The sequence below is a fragment of the Salvelinus alpinus genome, chromosome 4 (assembly GCF_045679555.1).
Source record: "Salvelinus alpinus chromosome 4, SLU_Salpinus.1, whole genome shotgun sequence".
In the NCBI taxonomy this organism is placed as follows: domain Eukaryota; kingdom Metazoa; phylum Chordata; class Actinopteri; order Salmoniformes; family Salmonidae; genus Salvelinus; species Salvelinus alpinus.
Genome location: NC_092089.1, coordinates 22,529,610 through 22,545,661, shown reverse-complemented (window position 1 = coordinate 22,545,661; position 16,052 = coordinate 22,529,610). Strand labels below are relative to the sequence as shown.

The window sequence follows — 16,052 nt, the reverse complement described above, 5'->3', positions numbered from 1 at the left end:
ATTTACTACTGATGTTTCAGTCCCTTCTTTCTATAACTGAGGGACTTCATATGTTCTCCACCGTGTATTTGCTACTGATGTTTCAGTCCCTTCTTTCTATAACTGAGGGATTACACAAGTTCCTCCAGAAAGAGACTGGAGACCTGGCAGAAGCTTGTTTTGGTAAACAAGCTGTATGTGACACACTGATAGGCAAACGCACAGATGCATTTGCCACAGAACTTTATGACAGAACCAAAGCACTCTGAGATTCACAATATTCCAGAGGCAGATGCAGCAAGAGAGAACAAACAAAGGAAAATGGGAGATTTTGTGGTGGAGACTTCCTTGGGTTTAGGTACAGAACTGTCATGTTCCCAAACAATGAAAACAGAGTTGTTGCTCCCCTGCTTGGACAGGATGGTTTGTGAGCTTGACCAGCGATTCTCGACTGTAGATACAGGTTTGCTCAAAGGCATACAGGCATGCAGCCCCAACTCAAAAAAACTTCCTAGATACATCATGCTTAAAACTGAGTTTGCCAAGCACTACGGTATTGATGATAAAACAGAAGAGATGTCGGTGGCCAGAAACGTTCTTGCCCGGAAAAGAGAGGCTGGACGTCCTCCCAAAGATATGCTTTCTGTGCATAACCTCCTGGATGATGATATGTTTACTTCTCTGAAGGAAATCATTCAGGTTGCCCTCACCAATTCTGTGAGCAGCTGCTCCTGTGAAAGGTCCTTCAGTGCACTGCGCCGGCTGCGCTCCTGGTTGCTGAAGACAATGGGTCAGAAAAGGCTTGCAAGTCTTGCATCCATGTCCATTGAGGGTGAAGTGCTTGTGCCACTAAGCCACAATAGTGTCATTGACCGCTTTGCCACCTTTAAAAATAGGAGGTACACTTCGATGTGTCCACCCACAAAATAAGCATCAAAAGAGAGAAGCAGTTCTGTAATATTTAGTTTGGAATCTTACTTTATCAGATTTTCTCCAAATTATTTTTCAGTTTTTTTATTTTATGTTGCTCATTAGTTGAATTTAGTTTTGCCCCATTGTGGATGATACTGTTTAAGATGTTCCATGTGTCTGAATAATTGGGTTAATTTTGAGCAACAATTAACAAAAGGGTGAAACTTCAAAGTATTTCTTTCTAATGGTGTAATGAACTCAGCAGAAAAAGAAACGTCCTCAAACTGTCAACTGTGTTTATTCTCAGAAACTTAACATGTGGAAATATTTGTATGAACATAAGATTCAACAACTGATACATAATCTGAACAAGTTCCACAGACATGTGACTAACAGAAATTGAATAGTGTCCCTGAACAAAGGGGGAAAAGTAACAGTCTGTATCTGGTGTGGCCACCAGCTGCATTACGTCCTGCATTGCATCTCCTCCTCATGGAATGCACCAGATTTGCCAGTGACAAAACATTTGAATCGTGTCTGTTATAAAACTCCTACTGTATCACAGTGCAGTAAATAGATGGAGAATTCCTAACGCAAGACCTTCTCAATGGCCATCTCCTTGACTGCCTGATCCACTATGTTACGAACTTCCTCTTCAAACAGATGAAGCTGCAGTGCCATCAGGTCTTCCAAGGGTGATGCTGTCTGTCATGGTGTCATGGTGAAGTCCCCCTTCACAGACAGGAAGGTAGAACTACGTTTATCATCACGCCTCCTATCAGTAACATTAACCTCATTATCAAGTCATGCTTCTCCATTTTCACAGCCATGACCACAACACCTCATTGGAATGCACTGACTGGAAGTCACGCTGGACAAGAGCGTCTGTTAAATGGCCAAAATGTTCAAACATTTAAAAAGAGCCACACCACTAGCCGGACATGTACTGCATGGAGGGAAAATGGTCAAGGACAAAGCACCCCAGAAAAAGAAGAAATTCCCCATAGAAATGTCATTCATCCAGCCATCATTTCTACAGCATGTTTTATGAATGGATTGATCTATTGGGATGCATGGATCTATCCTAGCCTGTGATCTGTGTCCCAAATGGCACCCTTTTCCATTTATAGTGCACTACTTTTGACTAGACCCCTATAGGCCCGAATCAAAAGTAGTGCACTATAAAGTGATTGGAAATAGGGTGCCATTTGGGACACATTTCTATTTATTGAATCTCTTGTCAGATCAGTGCTAGTTCCCTCCGTCACCTTGGTGGTGATGACGAGTTGAGCCCTGTGGCGTTGCCGTATGGCATGGTTCTGCAGCTCGCTGACAGCCCGCAGTGACGTCAACAGGTTCTACACAGAGATCTAACCCACGATACACGTCCCTCACACGGGCCTCTTTGTACAGTTCACAGATGTCCTACACAAACAGAGGGTTGATAGTGATGACGTCTAACTGATAGGTTCAACACTAAGCCATCTAGTTGTTTGCTAACACATAGGGCATAATGACAGAATATACTGCAGAAGAGATGGGGAGGGTGATGTGTGTGTGTGTGTGTGTGTGTGTGTGTGTGTGTGTGTGTGTGTGTGTGTGTGTGTGTGTGTGTGTGTGTGTGTGTGTGTGTGTGTGTGTGTGTGTGTGTGTGTGTGTGTGTGTGTGTGTGTGTGTGTGTGTGTGTGTGTGTGTGTGTGTGTTGATGCGTTAGGTAGGTAGATGATGTCACCTTGACAAACCTCCAGAGCTCTGCGCCCATCTGGTCCATGTTTATCTCCCCCCACTTGGTCATTGTCCCTCCACACTGCACTGCATAGATAAATATACACAAGTGAATGAATGGGGATGGGGAGCCTTAATAGGACCGTTTTGAAGGTACCAGCAACACACTGGTGTTATCCTAGAGAGAGAGAGAGGAGAGGAGAGGGCTTCCACAGCTCTGGAGTTATATTATGGTATTATCCTAGAGAGAGAGGAGAGGAGAGGGTTTCCACAGCTCTGGTGTTATATTATGGTATTATCCTAGAGAGAGAGAGAGGAGAGGAGAGGGCTTCCACAGCTCTGGAGTTATATTATGGTGTTATCCTAGAGAGAGAGGAGAGGAGAGGGCTTCCACAGCTCTGGAGTTATATTATGGTATTATCCTAGAGAGAGAGGAGAGGAGAGGGCTTCCACAGCTCTGGAGTTATATTATGGTATTATCCTAGAGAGAGATAGAGGAGAGGAGAGGGCTTCCACAGCTCTGGAGTTATATTATGGTGTTATCCTAGAGAGAGAGGAGAAGAGAGGGTTTCCACAGCTCTGGAGTTATATTATGGTATTATCCTAGAGAGAGAGGAGAGGAGAGGGCTTCCACAGCTCTGGAGTTATATTATGGTATTATCCTAGAGAGAGAGAGAGGAGAGGAGAGGGTTTCCACAACTCTGGTGTTATATTATGGTATTATCCTAGAGAGAGAGAGGAGAGGAGAGGGCTTCCACAGCTCTGGAGTTATATTATGGTATTATCCTAGAGAGAGAGGAGAGGAGAGGGCTTCCACAGCTCTGGAGTTATATTATGGTATTATCCTAGAGAGAGAGGAGAGGAGAGGGCTTCCACAGCTCTGGAGTTATATTATGGTATTATGCTAGAGAGAGAGGAGAGGAGAGGGCTTCCACAGCTCTGGAGTTATATTATGGTATTATCCTAGAGAGAGAGGAGAGGAGAGGGCTTCCACAGCTCTGGAGTTATATTATGGTATTATCCTAGAGAGAGAGGAGAGGAGAGGGCTTCCACAGCTCTGGAGTTATATTATGGTATTATCCTAGAGAGAGAGGAGAGGAGAGGGTTTCCACAGCTCTGGTGTTATATTATGGTATTATCCTAGAGAGAGAGAGAGGAGAGGAGAGGGCTTCCACAGCTCTGGAGTTATATTATGGTGTTATCCTAGAGAGAGAGGAGAGGAGAGGGTTTCCACAGCTCTGGAGTTATATTATGGTATTATCCTAGAGAGAGAGAGAGGAGAGGAGAGGGCTTCCACAGCTCTGGAGTTATATTATGGTGTTATCCTAGAGAGAGAGGAGAGGAGAGGGCTTCCACAGCTCTGGAGTTATATTATGGTGTTATCCTAGAGAGAGAGGAGAAGAGAGGGTTTCCACAGCTCTGGAGTTATATTATGGTATTATCCTAGAGAGAGAGGAGAGGAGAGGGCTTCCACAGCTCTGGAGTTATATTATGGTATTATCCTAGAGAGAGAGAGAGGAGAGGAGAGGGTTTCCACAACTCTGGTGTTATATTATGGTATTATCCTAGAGAGAGAGAGGAGAGGAGAGGGCTTCCACAGCTCTGGAGTTATATTATGGTATTATCCTAGAGAGAGAGGAGAGGAGAGGGCTTCCACAGCTCTGGTGTTATATTATGGTATTATCCTAGAGAGAGAGGAGAGGGCTTCCACAGCGCTGGAGTTATATTATGGTATTATCCTAGAGAGAGAGAGAGAGAGGAGAGGGCTTCCACAGCTCTGGAGTTATATTATGGTATTATCCTAGAGAGAGAGGAGAGGGCTTCCACAGCTCTGGAGTTATATTATGGTATTATCCTAGAGAGAGAGGAGAGGGCTTCCACAGCTCTGGAGTTATATTATGGTATTATCCTAGAGAGAGAGAGGAGAGGAGAGGGCTTCCACAGCTCTGGTGTTATATTATGGTATTATCCTAGAGAGAGAGGAGAGGGCTTCCACAGCTCTGGAGTTATATTATGGTATTATCCTAGAGAGAGAGAGGAGAGGAGAGGGCTTCCACAGCTCTGGAGTTATATTATGGTATTATCCTAGAGAGAGAGGAGAGAGCTTCCACAGCTCTGGAGTTATATTATGGTATTATCCTAGAGAGAGAGAGAGGAGAGGAGAGGGCTTCCACAGCTCTGGTGTTATATTATGGTATTATCCTAGAGAGAGAGAGAGGAGAGGAGAGGGCTTCCACAGCTCTGGTGTTATATTATGGTATTATCCTAGAGAGAGAGAGAGAGAGGAGAGGGCTTCCACAGCTCTGGTGTTATATTATGGTATTATCCTAGAGAGAGAGAGGAGAGGAGAGGGTTTCCACAGCTCTGGAGTTATATTATGGTATTATCCTAGAGAGAGAGAGAGGAGAGGGCTTCCACAGCTCTGGAGTTATATTATGGTATTATCCTAGAGAGAGAGGAGAGGGCTTCCACAGCTCTGGTGTTATATTATGGTATTATCCTAGAGAGAGAGAGGAGAGGAGAGGGCTTCCACAGCTCTGGAGTTATATTATGGTATTATCCTAGAGAGAGAGGAGAGGAGAGGGCTTCCACAGCTCTGGAGTTATATTATGGTATTATCCTAGAGAGAGAGAGGAGAGGGCTTCCACAGCTCTGGTGTTATATTATGGTATTATCCTAGAGAGAGAGGAGAGGAGAGGGCTTCCACAGCTCTGGTGTTATATTATGGTATTATCCTAGAGAGAGAGGAGAGGAGAGGGCTTCCACAGCTCTGGTGTTATATTATGGTATTATCCTAGAGAGAGAGAGGAGAGGGCTTCCACAACTCTGGAGTTATATTATGGTATTATCCTAGAGAGGAGAGGAGAGGGCTTCCACAGCTCTGGAGTTATATTATGGTATTATCCCAGAGAGAGAGGAGAGGAGAGGGCTTCCACAGCTCTGGTGTTATATTATGGTATTATCCTAGAGAGAGAGGAGAGGAGAGGGCTTCCACAGCTCTGGTGTTATATTATGGTATTATCCTAGAGAGAGAGAGAGAGGAGAGGGCTTCCACAGCTCTGGTGTTATATTATGGTATTATCCTAGAGAGAGAGAGAGGAGAGGGCTTCCACAGCTCTGGAGTTATATTATGGTATTATCCTAGAGAGAGAGGAGAGGAGAGGGCTTCCACAGCTCTGGTGTTATATTATGGTATTATCCTAGAGAGAGAGAGAGGAGAGGGCTTCCACAGCTCTGGAGTTATATTATGGTATTATCCTAGAGAGAGAGAGGAGAGGAGAGGGCTTCCACAGCTCTGGAGTTATATTATGGTATTATCCTAGAGAGAGAGAGGAGAGGAGAGGGCTTCCACAGCTCTGGAGTTATATTATGGTATTATCCTAGAGAGAGAGAGGAGAGGGCTTCCACAGCTCTGGTGTTATATTATGGTATTATCCTAGAGAGAGAGAGGAGAGGAGAGGGCTTCCACAGCTCTGGAGTTATATTATGGTATTATCCTAGAGAGAGAGGAGAGGAGAGGGCTTCCACAGCTCTGGAGTTATATTATGGTATTATCCTAGAGAGAGAGAGGAGAGGGCTTCCACAGCTCTGGTGTTATATTATGGTATTATCCTAGAGAGAGAGGAGAGGAGAGGGCTTCCACAGCTCTGGTGTTATATTATGGTATTATCCTAGAGAGAGAGAGGAGAGGAGAGGGCTTCCACAGCTCTGGTGTTATATTATGGTATTATCCTAGAGAGAGAGAGGAGAGGGCTTCCACAGCTCTGGAGTTATATTATGGTATTATCCTAGAGAGAGAGAGAGGAGAGGAGAGGGCTTCCACAGCTCTGGAGTTATATTATGGTATTATCCCAGAGAGAGAGGAGAGGAGAGGGCTTCCACAGCTCTGGTGTTATATTATGGTATTATCCTAGAGAGAGAGAGGAGAGGAGAGGGCTTCCACAGCTCTGGTGTTATATTATGGTATTATCCTAGAGAGAGAGAGAGAGGAGAGGGCTTCCACAGCTCTGGTGTTATATTATGGTATTATCCTAGAGAGAGAGAGAGGAGAGGGCTTCCACAGCTCTGGAGTTATATTATGGTATTATCCTAGAGAGAGAGGAGAGGAGAGGGCTTCCACAGCTCTGGTGTTATATTATGGTATTATCCTAGAGAGAGAGAGGAGAGGGCTTCCACAGCTCTGGAGTTATATTATGGTATTATCCTAGAGAGAGAGAGAGAGAGAGAGGAGAGGGCTTCAACAGCTCTGGAGTTATATTATGGTATTATCCTAGAGAGAGAGAGGAGAGGAGAGGGCTTCCACAGCTCTGGAGTTATATTATGGTATTATCCTAGAGAGAGAGAGGAGAGGAGAGGGCTTCCACAGCTCTGGAGTTATATTATGGTATTATCCTAGAGAGAGAGGAGGGGAGAGGGCTTCCACAGCTCTGGTGTTATATTATGGTATTATCCTAGAGAGAGAGAGGAGAGGAGAGGGCTTCCACAGCTCTGGAGTTATATTATGGTATTATCCTAGAGAGAGAGGAGAGGAGAGGGCTTCCACAGCTCTGGAGTTATATTATGGTATTATCCTAGAGAGAGAGAGGAGAGGAGGGCTTCCACAGCTCTGGAGTTATATTATGGTATTATCCTAGAGAGAGAGGAGAGGAGAGGGCTTCCACAGCTCTGGAGTTATATTATGGTATTATCCTAGAGAGAGAGAGAGGAGAGGGCTTCCACAGCTCTGGAGTTATATTATGGTATTATCCTAGAGAGAGAGAGGAGAGGGATCCACAACTCTGGTGTTATATTATGGTATTATCCTAGAGAGAGAGAGGAGAGGAGAGGGCTTCCACAGCTCTGGAGTTATATTATGGTATTATCCTAGAGAGAGAGAGGAGAGGGATCCACAACTCTGGTGTTATATTATGGTATTATCCTAGAGAGAGAGAGAGGAGAGGGATCCACAGCTCTAGTGTTATATTATGGTATTATCCTAGAGAGAGAGAGAGGAGAGGAGAGGGCTTCCACAGCTCTGGTGTTATATTATGGTATTATCCTAGAGAGAGAGGAGAGGAGAGGGCTTCCACAGCTCTGGAGTTATATTATGGTATTATCCTAGAGAGAGATAGGAGAGGAGAGGGCTTCCACAGCTCTGGAGTTATATTATGGTATTATCCTAGAGAGAGAGGAGAGGAGAGGGCTTCCACAGCTCTGGAGTTATATTATGGTATTATCCTAGAGAGAGAGAGAGGAGAGGGTTTCCACAGCTCTGGAGTTATATTATGGTATTATCCTAGAGAGAGAGGAGAGGAGAGGGCTTCCACAGCTCTGGAGTTATATTATGGTATTATCCTAGAGAGAGAGAGAGAGGAGAGGGATCCACAGCTCTGGAGTTATATTATGGTATTATCCTAGAGAGAGAGAGAGGAGAGGGCTTCCACAGCTCTGGAGTTATATTATGGTATTATCCTAGAGAGAGAGGAGAGGAGAGGGCTTCCACAGCTCTGGTGTTATATTATGGTATTATCCTAGAGAGAGAGAGAGAGGAGAGGGCTTCCACAGCTCTGGTGTTATATTATGGTATTATCCTAGAGAGAGAGAGGAGAGGAGAGGGCTTCCACAGCTCTGGTGTTATATTATGGTATTATCCTAGAGAGAGAGGAGAGGGCTTCCACAGCTCTGGTGTTATATTATGGTATTATCCTAGAGAGAGAGAGGAGAGGAGAGGGCTTCCACAGCTCTGGAGTTATATTATGGTATTATCCTAGAGAGAGAGAGAGGGGAGGGCTTCCACAGCTCTGGAGTTATATTATGGTATTATCCTAGAGAGACAGAGAGAGGAGAGGGCTTCCACAGCTCTGGAGTTATATTATGGTATTATCCTAGAGAGAGAGAGAGAGGAGAGGGCTTCCACAGCTCTGGAGTTATATTATGGTATTATCCTAGAGAGAGAGGAGAGGAGAGGGCTTCCACAGCTCTGGAGTTATATTATGGTATTATCCTAGAGAGAGAGAGAGGAGAGGGCTTCCACAGCTCTGGAGTTATATTATGGTATTATCCTAGAGAGAGAGAGAGAGAGAGGAGAGGAGAGTGCTTCCACAGCTCTGGTGTTATATTATGGTATTATCCTAGAGAGAGAGAGAGGAGAGGGTTTCCACAGCTCTGGAGTTATATTATGGTATTATCCTAGAGAGAGAGAGAGGAGAGGGCTTCCACAGCTCTGGAGTTATATTATGGTATTATCCTAGAGAGAGAGAGGAGAGGGATCCACAACTCTGGTGTTATATTATGGTATTATCCTAGAGAGAGAGAGGAGAGGAGAGGGCTTCCACAGCTCTGGAGTTATATTATGGTATTATCCTAGAGAGAGAGAGGAGAGGGATCCACAACTCTGGTGTTATATTATGGTATTATCCTAGAGAGAGAGAGAGGAGAGGGATCCACAGCTCTAGTGTTATATTATGGTATTATCCTAGAGAGAGAGAGAGGAGAGGAGAGGGCTTCCACAGCTCTGGTGTTATATTATGGTATTATCCTAGAGAGAGAGGAGAGGAGAGGGCTTCCACAGCTCTGGAGTTATATTATGGTATTATCCTAGAGAGAGATAGGAGAGGAGAGGGCTTCCACAGCTCTGGGGTTATATTATGGTATTATCCTAGAGAGAGAGGAGAGGAGAGGGCTTCCACAGCTCTGGAGTTATATTATGGTATTATCCTAGAGAGAGAGGAGAGGAGAGGGCTTCCACAGCTCTGGAGTTATATTATGGTATTATCCTAGAGAGAGAGAGAGAGGAGAGGGATCCACAGCTCTGGAGTTATATTATGGTATTATCCTAGAGAGAGAGAGAGAGGAGAGGGCTTCCACAGCTCTGGAGTTATATTATGGTATTATCCTAGAGAGAGAGGAGAGGAGAGGGCTTCCACAGCTCTGGTGTTATATTATGGTATTATCCTAGAGAGAGAGAGAGAGGAGAGGGCTTCCACAGCTCTGGTGTTATATTATGGTATTATCCTAGAGAGAGAGAGGAGAGGAGAGGGCTTCCATAGCTCTGGTGTTATATTATGGTATTATCCTAGAGAGAGAGGAGAGGAGAGGGCTTCCACAGCTCTGGTGTTATATTATGGTATTATCCTAGAGAGAGAGAGGAGAGGAGAGGGCTTCCACAGCTCTGGAGTTATATTATGGTATTATCCTAGAGAGAGAGAGAGGGGAGGGCTTCCACAGCTCTGGAGTTATATTATGGTATTATCCTAGAGAGAGAGAGAGAGGAGAGGGCTTCCACAGCTCTGGAGTTATATTATGGTATTATCCTAGAGAGAGAGAGAGAGGAGAGGGCTTCCACAGCTCTGGAGTTATATTATGGTATTATCCTAGAGAGAGAGGAGAGGAGAGGGCTTCCACAGCTCTGGAGTTATATTATGGTATTATCCTAGAGAGAGAGGAGAGGAGAGGGCTTCCACAGCTCTGGAGTTATATTATGGTATTATCCTAGAGAGAGAGAGAGGAGAGGGCTTCCACAGCTCTGGAGTTATATTATGGTATTATCCTAGAGAGAGAGAGAGGAGAGGAGAGTGCTTCCACAGCTCTGGTGTTATATTATGGTATTATCCTAGAGAGAGAGAGAGGAGAGGGTTTCCACAGCTCTGGAGTTATATTATGGTATTATCCTAGAGAGAGAGAGAGGAGAGGAGAGGGCTTCCACAGCTCTGGTGTTATATTATGGTATTATCCTAGAGAGAGAGGAGAGGAGAGGGCTTCCACAGCTCTGGTGTTATATTATGGTATTATCCTAGAGAGAGGAGAGGAGAGGGCTTCCACAGCTCTGGAGTTATATTATGGTATTATCCTAGAGAGACAGAGAGGAGAGGGCTTCCACAGTTCTGGAGTTATATTATGGTATTATCCTAGAGAGAGAGGAGAGGAGAGGGCTTCCACAGCTCTGGAGTTATATTATGGTATTATCCTAGAGAGAGGAGAGGAGAGGGCTTCCACAGCTCTGGAGTTATATTATGGTATTATCCTAGAGAGAGGAGAGGAGAGGGCTTCCACAGTTCTGGAGTTATATTATGGTATTATCCTAGAGAGAGAGGAGAGGAGAGGGCTTCCACAGCTCTGGTGTTATATTATGGTATTATCCTAGAGAGAGAGAGAGAGGAGAGGGCTTCCACAGCTCTGGAGTTATATTATGGTATTATCCTAGAGAGAGAGAGAGGAGAGGGCTTCCACAGCTCTGGTGTTATATTATGGTGTTATTCAGGTCAAACAGCCTGTCTGTGACCACCTGTCTGTCCCTGACTGCCAGCAGGTGTCCCATCACCTCCACTAAGACACCATGGTCGCCCTCAGACACAGCCTGCCTCAACCCCTCGTCTGTGGCCCGCACAAACTGCTCCAGCTCATCCAGATTGGGAGGGTAGGGGAACCATGGATGGAATGTTTAAACAAACAGTAGATAGTGTTGACTAGAGGTCAAGTCTTAAACAGTAAATAGTCTCTGAAGTGTGTGCAATGTTTTCTCCTGATCATAGCTCCACCAATAACCAATGTTTTCTCCTGATCATAGCTCCACCAATAACCAATGTTTTTCTCCTGATCATAGCTCAACCAATAAACAATGTTTTTCTCCTGATCATAGCTCCACCAATAAACAATGTTTTTCTCCTGATCATAGCTCCACCAATAAACAATGTTTTTCTCCTGATCAGAAATCCACCAATAAACAATGTAGGTTTTTTGTTTTGCTGTTATGATGTAAATGATTCTGCTGCTGAACCCAACCCCTCCTAACAACACACACTTGGGAGGAGCACACATTGAATTCTGCTAGATAAATGAACAGACGTTCACCTGTCAGTGACGTCATAAGATGTTCCTTGAACATCCAGCTCCACTTCTTAATGATGTTCAGAAGACTCATCTTGAATGACTTGATATCTACTCTGAACCATCCCCAAACACTCTAAAGTCCTCCAGCTTCATAGTAGTCAATCTGGAAAATCAAGCAGAAACTGAATTAGAAATCACCTAATTTAGTGACAGATGTGAGTATTGCAGTCTTTTAAAGTGTCTACTAGAGTTGCAACATTCCTGTGGATCTCCCCAAATTCCCTGCTTTTCCAGAAATCTCTGGTGGAAAATTCCCAGAATAAACAGGAAATCTGGGAATCATCCAAAACGGATTACTGACAAAACAGGGAATTTTGAATAAAGTTACTAGAATTTTGCAACCCTAGTCTCTGTAGAGCTTTACAATGTCCTAAAGTGTAGTCAAACTTTCACATTGTGAGACTGCTTGTGTAACAGTTTTGCTTCCGTCCCTCTCCTTGCCCCGAACCAGGGACCCTCTGCACACAACTGACACCTGCGAAGCAAAAGCCACAGCTCTTGCAGAGCAAGGGCAACTACTACTTCAAGGTCTCAGAGCGAGTGACGTCACCAATTGAAACGCTATTAGCGTGCACCCCGCTAACTAGCTAGCCATTTCACACCGGTTACACTTCATGTTCTCCACAAAGAAGTCCAGAGAGCGGATGTTGAAATATGGCATCTCATATGAGGGACACTGTACCTGCTGGGATATGCTGAGTATATGGTATTTCCTGGAGGTCCAGAAGTTAAGCTCAGCACTGGGTTCTGGGTTAAGACTCTTAAGAAGCAGCTCAGCACTAGGCCCTGGGTTCAGACCCATCAGAAGCAGCTCAGCACTAGGCCCTGGGTTCAGACCCATCAGAAGCAGCTCAGCACTAGGCCCTGGGTTCAGACCCATCAGAAGCAGCTCAGCACTAGGCCCTGGGTTCAGACCCATCAGAAGCAGCTCAGCACTAGGCTCTGGGTTCAGACCCATCAGAAGCAGCTCAGCACTAGGCCCTGGGTTCAGACCCATCAGAAGCAGCTCAGCACTAGGCTCTGGGTTCAGACCCATCAGAAGCAGCTCAGCACTAGGCCCTGGGTTCAGACCCATCAGAAGCAGCTCAGCACTAGGCTCTGGGTTCAGACCCATCAGAAGCAGCTCAGCACTAGGCTCTGGGTTCAGACCCATCAGAAGCAGCTCAGCACTAGGCTCTGGGTTCAGACCCATCAGAAGCTGCTCAGCACTAGGCTCTGGGTTCAGACCCATCAGAAGCAGCTCAGCACTAGGCTCTGGGTTCAGACCCATCAGAAGCAGCTCAGCACTAGGCTCTGGGTTCAGACCCATCAGAAGCAGCTCAGCACTAGGCTCTGGGTTCAGACCCATCAGAAGCAGCTCAGCACTAGGCCCTGGGTTCAGACCCTTCAGAAGCAGCTCAGCACTAGGCTCTGGGTTCAGACCCATCAGAAGCAGCTCAGCACTAGGCTCTGGGTTCAGACCCATCAGAAGCAGCTCAGCACTAGGCTCTGGGTTCAGACCCATCAGAAGCAGCTCAGCACTAGGCCCTGGGTTCAGACCCATCAGAAGCAGCTCAGCACTAGGCTCTGGGTTCAGACCCTTCAGAAGCAGCTCAGCACTAGGCTCTGGGTTCAGACCCATCAGAAGCAGCTCAGCACTAGGCTCTGGGTTCAGACCCATCAGAAGCAGCTCAGCACTAGGCTCTGGGTTCAGACCCATCAGAAGCAGCTCAGCACTAGGCCCTGGGTTCAGACCCATCAGAAGCAGCTCAGCACTAGGCCCTGGGTTCAGACCCATCAGAAGCAGCTCAGCACTAGGCTCTGGGTTCAGACCCATCAGAAGCAGCTCAGCACTAGGCTCTGGGTTCAGACCCTTCAGAAGCAGCTGGGGAGCTGGGATGGGGAGGATCGTTTTCCCAGAGAACCTTCTGATGTTCCTCTGAGAGCCCTCTATCCTGGCTGTAGCAGTTGGGATGGGGAGGACCGTTTTCCCAGAGAACCTTCTGATGTTCCTCTGAGAGCCCTCTATCCTGGCTGTAGCAGTTGGGATGAGGAGGACTGTTTTCCCAGAGAACCTTCTGATGTTCCTCTGAGAGCCCTCTATCCTGGCTGTAGCAGTTGGGATGGGGAGGACTGTTTTCCCAGAGAACCTTCTGATGTTCCTCTGAGAGCCCTCTATCCTGGCTGTAGCAGTTGGGATGAGGAGGACTGTTTTCCCAGAGAACCTTCTGATGTTCCTCTGAGAGCCCTCTATCCTGGCTGTAGCAGTTGGGATGGGGAGGACTGTTTTCCCAGAGAACCTTCTGATGTTCCTCTGAGAGCCCTCTATCCTGGCTGTAGCAGTTGGGATGGGGAGGACTGTTTTCCCAAAGAACTGTCTCCTAACCATGGACACCTTGTTCCTCATGTTCTCTGAATGGCCAACCACGTCTTGTGACATCAAATGCGGCCACGTCTGATGGTTCTTCTCGTTGGACAGTAGTGGCACACACACACCTTGACAAACTAGATTAGTAAAAGTAGACTTTCTCTATCGGTTCATGTCTTTGGTCTTTGGGATAAACACGCATGTACTGTAGTCATTGACCACATCTTAATACGATGACTACATGTGGATATTTTGTCACCTTGACCAAATAGAGAAGGTAAAATCTCTCTTGATTGGTCTTTGGTATAAACAAGCAGCGACAAATATTCCCTTTAATCTATCAATATAGGTCTAACCTTATTTCATGCTAGTTGTTTAATTATTTAACATAATTCAGGCCAGAATTATTTAGTGGACTGACTGATTGTAATATGGACTGGTGACTGTGTCAAAAAAAACACTGGATTACCTGTTCAACAGTGAATGACAGCTGTGGAAGAAGAGGCTGGGAGACCAAGCCAAAAAGTAAGGTTCCTGCAGTTTTCAGCAATGATGGACACAGCTCTCTTCTTGAGAACATAACATTATTTGTTTTTAGGAGCAGGTAAGGCCTAAAGATTGATTTACAAAGGAGTTAGAAATTACAGGCAGTAGCCAAGACAATGTTCCACTGTAAAAAAAATTGTCAAGTAAATCTAATTTACAATAAAATAATTGACAATGTCTCCTTGCTCATAGACCCAAAACAATAATGTGTTTACAGCAGTAATAACACATTCAAGTACTAAAGTTACTAAGTAACCTGCCGGCCTTACCTCGGGGAGCACCAGTCGATGGTATAGTAAAAAACAATACTTTGCTTTTCGAAGACACCTTTCAGAACTGTCTGGCTATCCTCGACTGGAACACACTTCTTCTCCCAGGTTTCCTGCCTCACTTCCAAAATCCGACAAAACGTTTGTTTTTATAAACTTTACTCTGTCATCCTCCTAAAAGGGGGGAACATTCTCCTCAACAGACATGTTTCTTCCTGACAATTCCTTGTCACTAAACTTCAAACTTGTGTCACTATATAGCGCTACTTCAATCCGCGGGAAAGTATGTAACAGTTTCTCACTATTTGACGAACTAGTCATGATTGACGTGAGAGGTATGCATGCGCTCCTGCGCAAGATGTTCCTTTGCGGTACAATGTTAGGGGGCGGTGCAGCGTCTCGTTTCCTTGCCGACGATTATACAGATGCTCAAACTCCCTTGTATCTTCAAAGAGAAAACCACTCCTGGAAAAACAAATCTTCCCAAATTGCTCAGTAGTTGTAGGTCTTTTCATACCATATTCAGGGTTCTGGGAGTAACGGATTACATGTAATATGTTACATGTAAGAGATAACAAAAATGGAAACTGTAATCCGTTACATTACCAGCAAAAATATTGCAATCAGATTACAGATACTTTTGAAAAAACTAGATGATTACTTCGAGGATTACTTTAAAATTCAGAAAAGATGTTTACGAAAAAAATATTTGACACTCCTCTGTTTTCTCAATGACATTCAAATCAGCATTGAAAAACATCTCAAATTTAAGGTGGTTCCACTTGAGCGAGTCTGACCACAACTCAGAGGCCACTATGATGACTCACCAAATGTGTTTGATGGGGCGCGGGAAAAGAGCAGCAACAGCCTTTTGTAGGCTACAGTCCAAGCTATGTCTTCCAATGGTGCGACTGCTGTCGGCATCCAAAGATTATACAACTTGAATAAACGCTTGGCGGTAAGGATGACAGCAGTGGTGTAGTCTACGGCGATACGGATATCACTTATTGTTGATATCTACATAGCGCATTGATGTGAATCACACTGCTGCTCTCTCATTTAGCTATTTGCGCCTTATAGATTATGGTTGTTGTGGATGGCTGTTCAGAAATCTAAATGTGTATTTGAACCCAATAATGGTTGAATTCAAGAAGTTTAAACTGCCTATCAATCGTTGTTTTTGAAACCAGTGGACAGCCAGTGAAGAAATGCGCTCGTGCACATCTGCATAGTGCGGGTCCCAGCCTATGGAATAAAAGTGGGGCTTTTATCAGTGGTGGAAAAAGTACTAAATTGTCATACTTGAGTAAAAGTAAAGGTACCTTAATAGAAAATGACTCAAGTAAAAGAGAAAGTAACCCAGTAAAATACTACTTGAGTTAAAGTCTAAAAGTATTTGGTTTTAA

General features: G+C 45.1%; 1 protein-coding gene across 2 annotated transcripts; it reads right to left on the bottom strand.

The window, feature by feature from the left end:
• Nucleotides 1–1,173: 1,173 nt before the first annotated feature.
• On the bottom strand, nucleotides 1,174–14,939 carry LOC139572458 (dynein axonemal heavy chain 11-like). Of its 2 annotated transcripts, XM_071395206.1 has the most exons (5): nucleotides 14,647–14,939; nucleotides 11,446–11,587; nucleotides 2,624–2,703; nucleotides 2,160–2,316; nucleotides 1,174–1,623 (listed from the first exon to the last, which is right to left on the bottom strand). In XM_071395206.1, the coding sequence occupies exons 2-5, from the start codon at nucleotides 11,513–11,515 to the stop codon at nucleotides 1,547–1,549; spliced, it is 384 nt and encodes a 127-aa protein (XP_071251307.1). In that variant the 5' UTR covers nucleotides 11,516–11,587; nucleotides 14,647–14,939; the 3' UTR covers nucleotides 1,174–1,546. The 2 variants fall into 2 exon arrangements, 1 of the variants encoding a protein (XP_071251307.1); XR_011674416.1 differs by lacking the exon at nucleotides 2,160–2,316.
• Nucleotides 14,940–16,052: the final 1,113 nt, after the last annotated feature.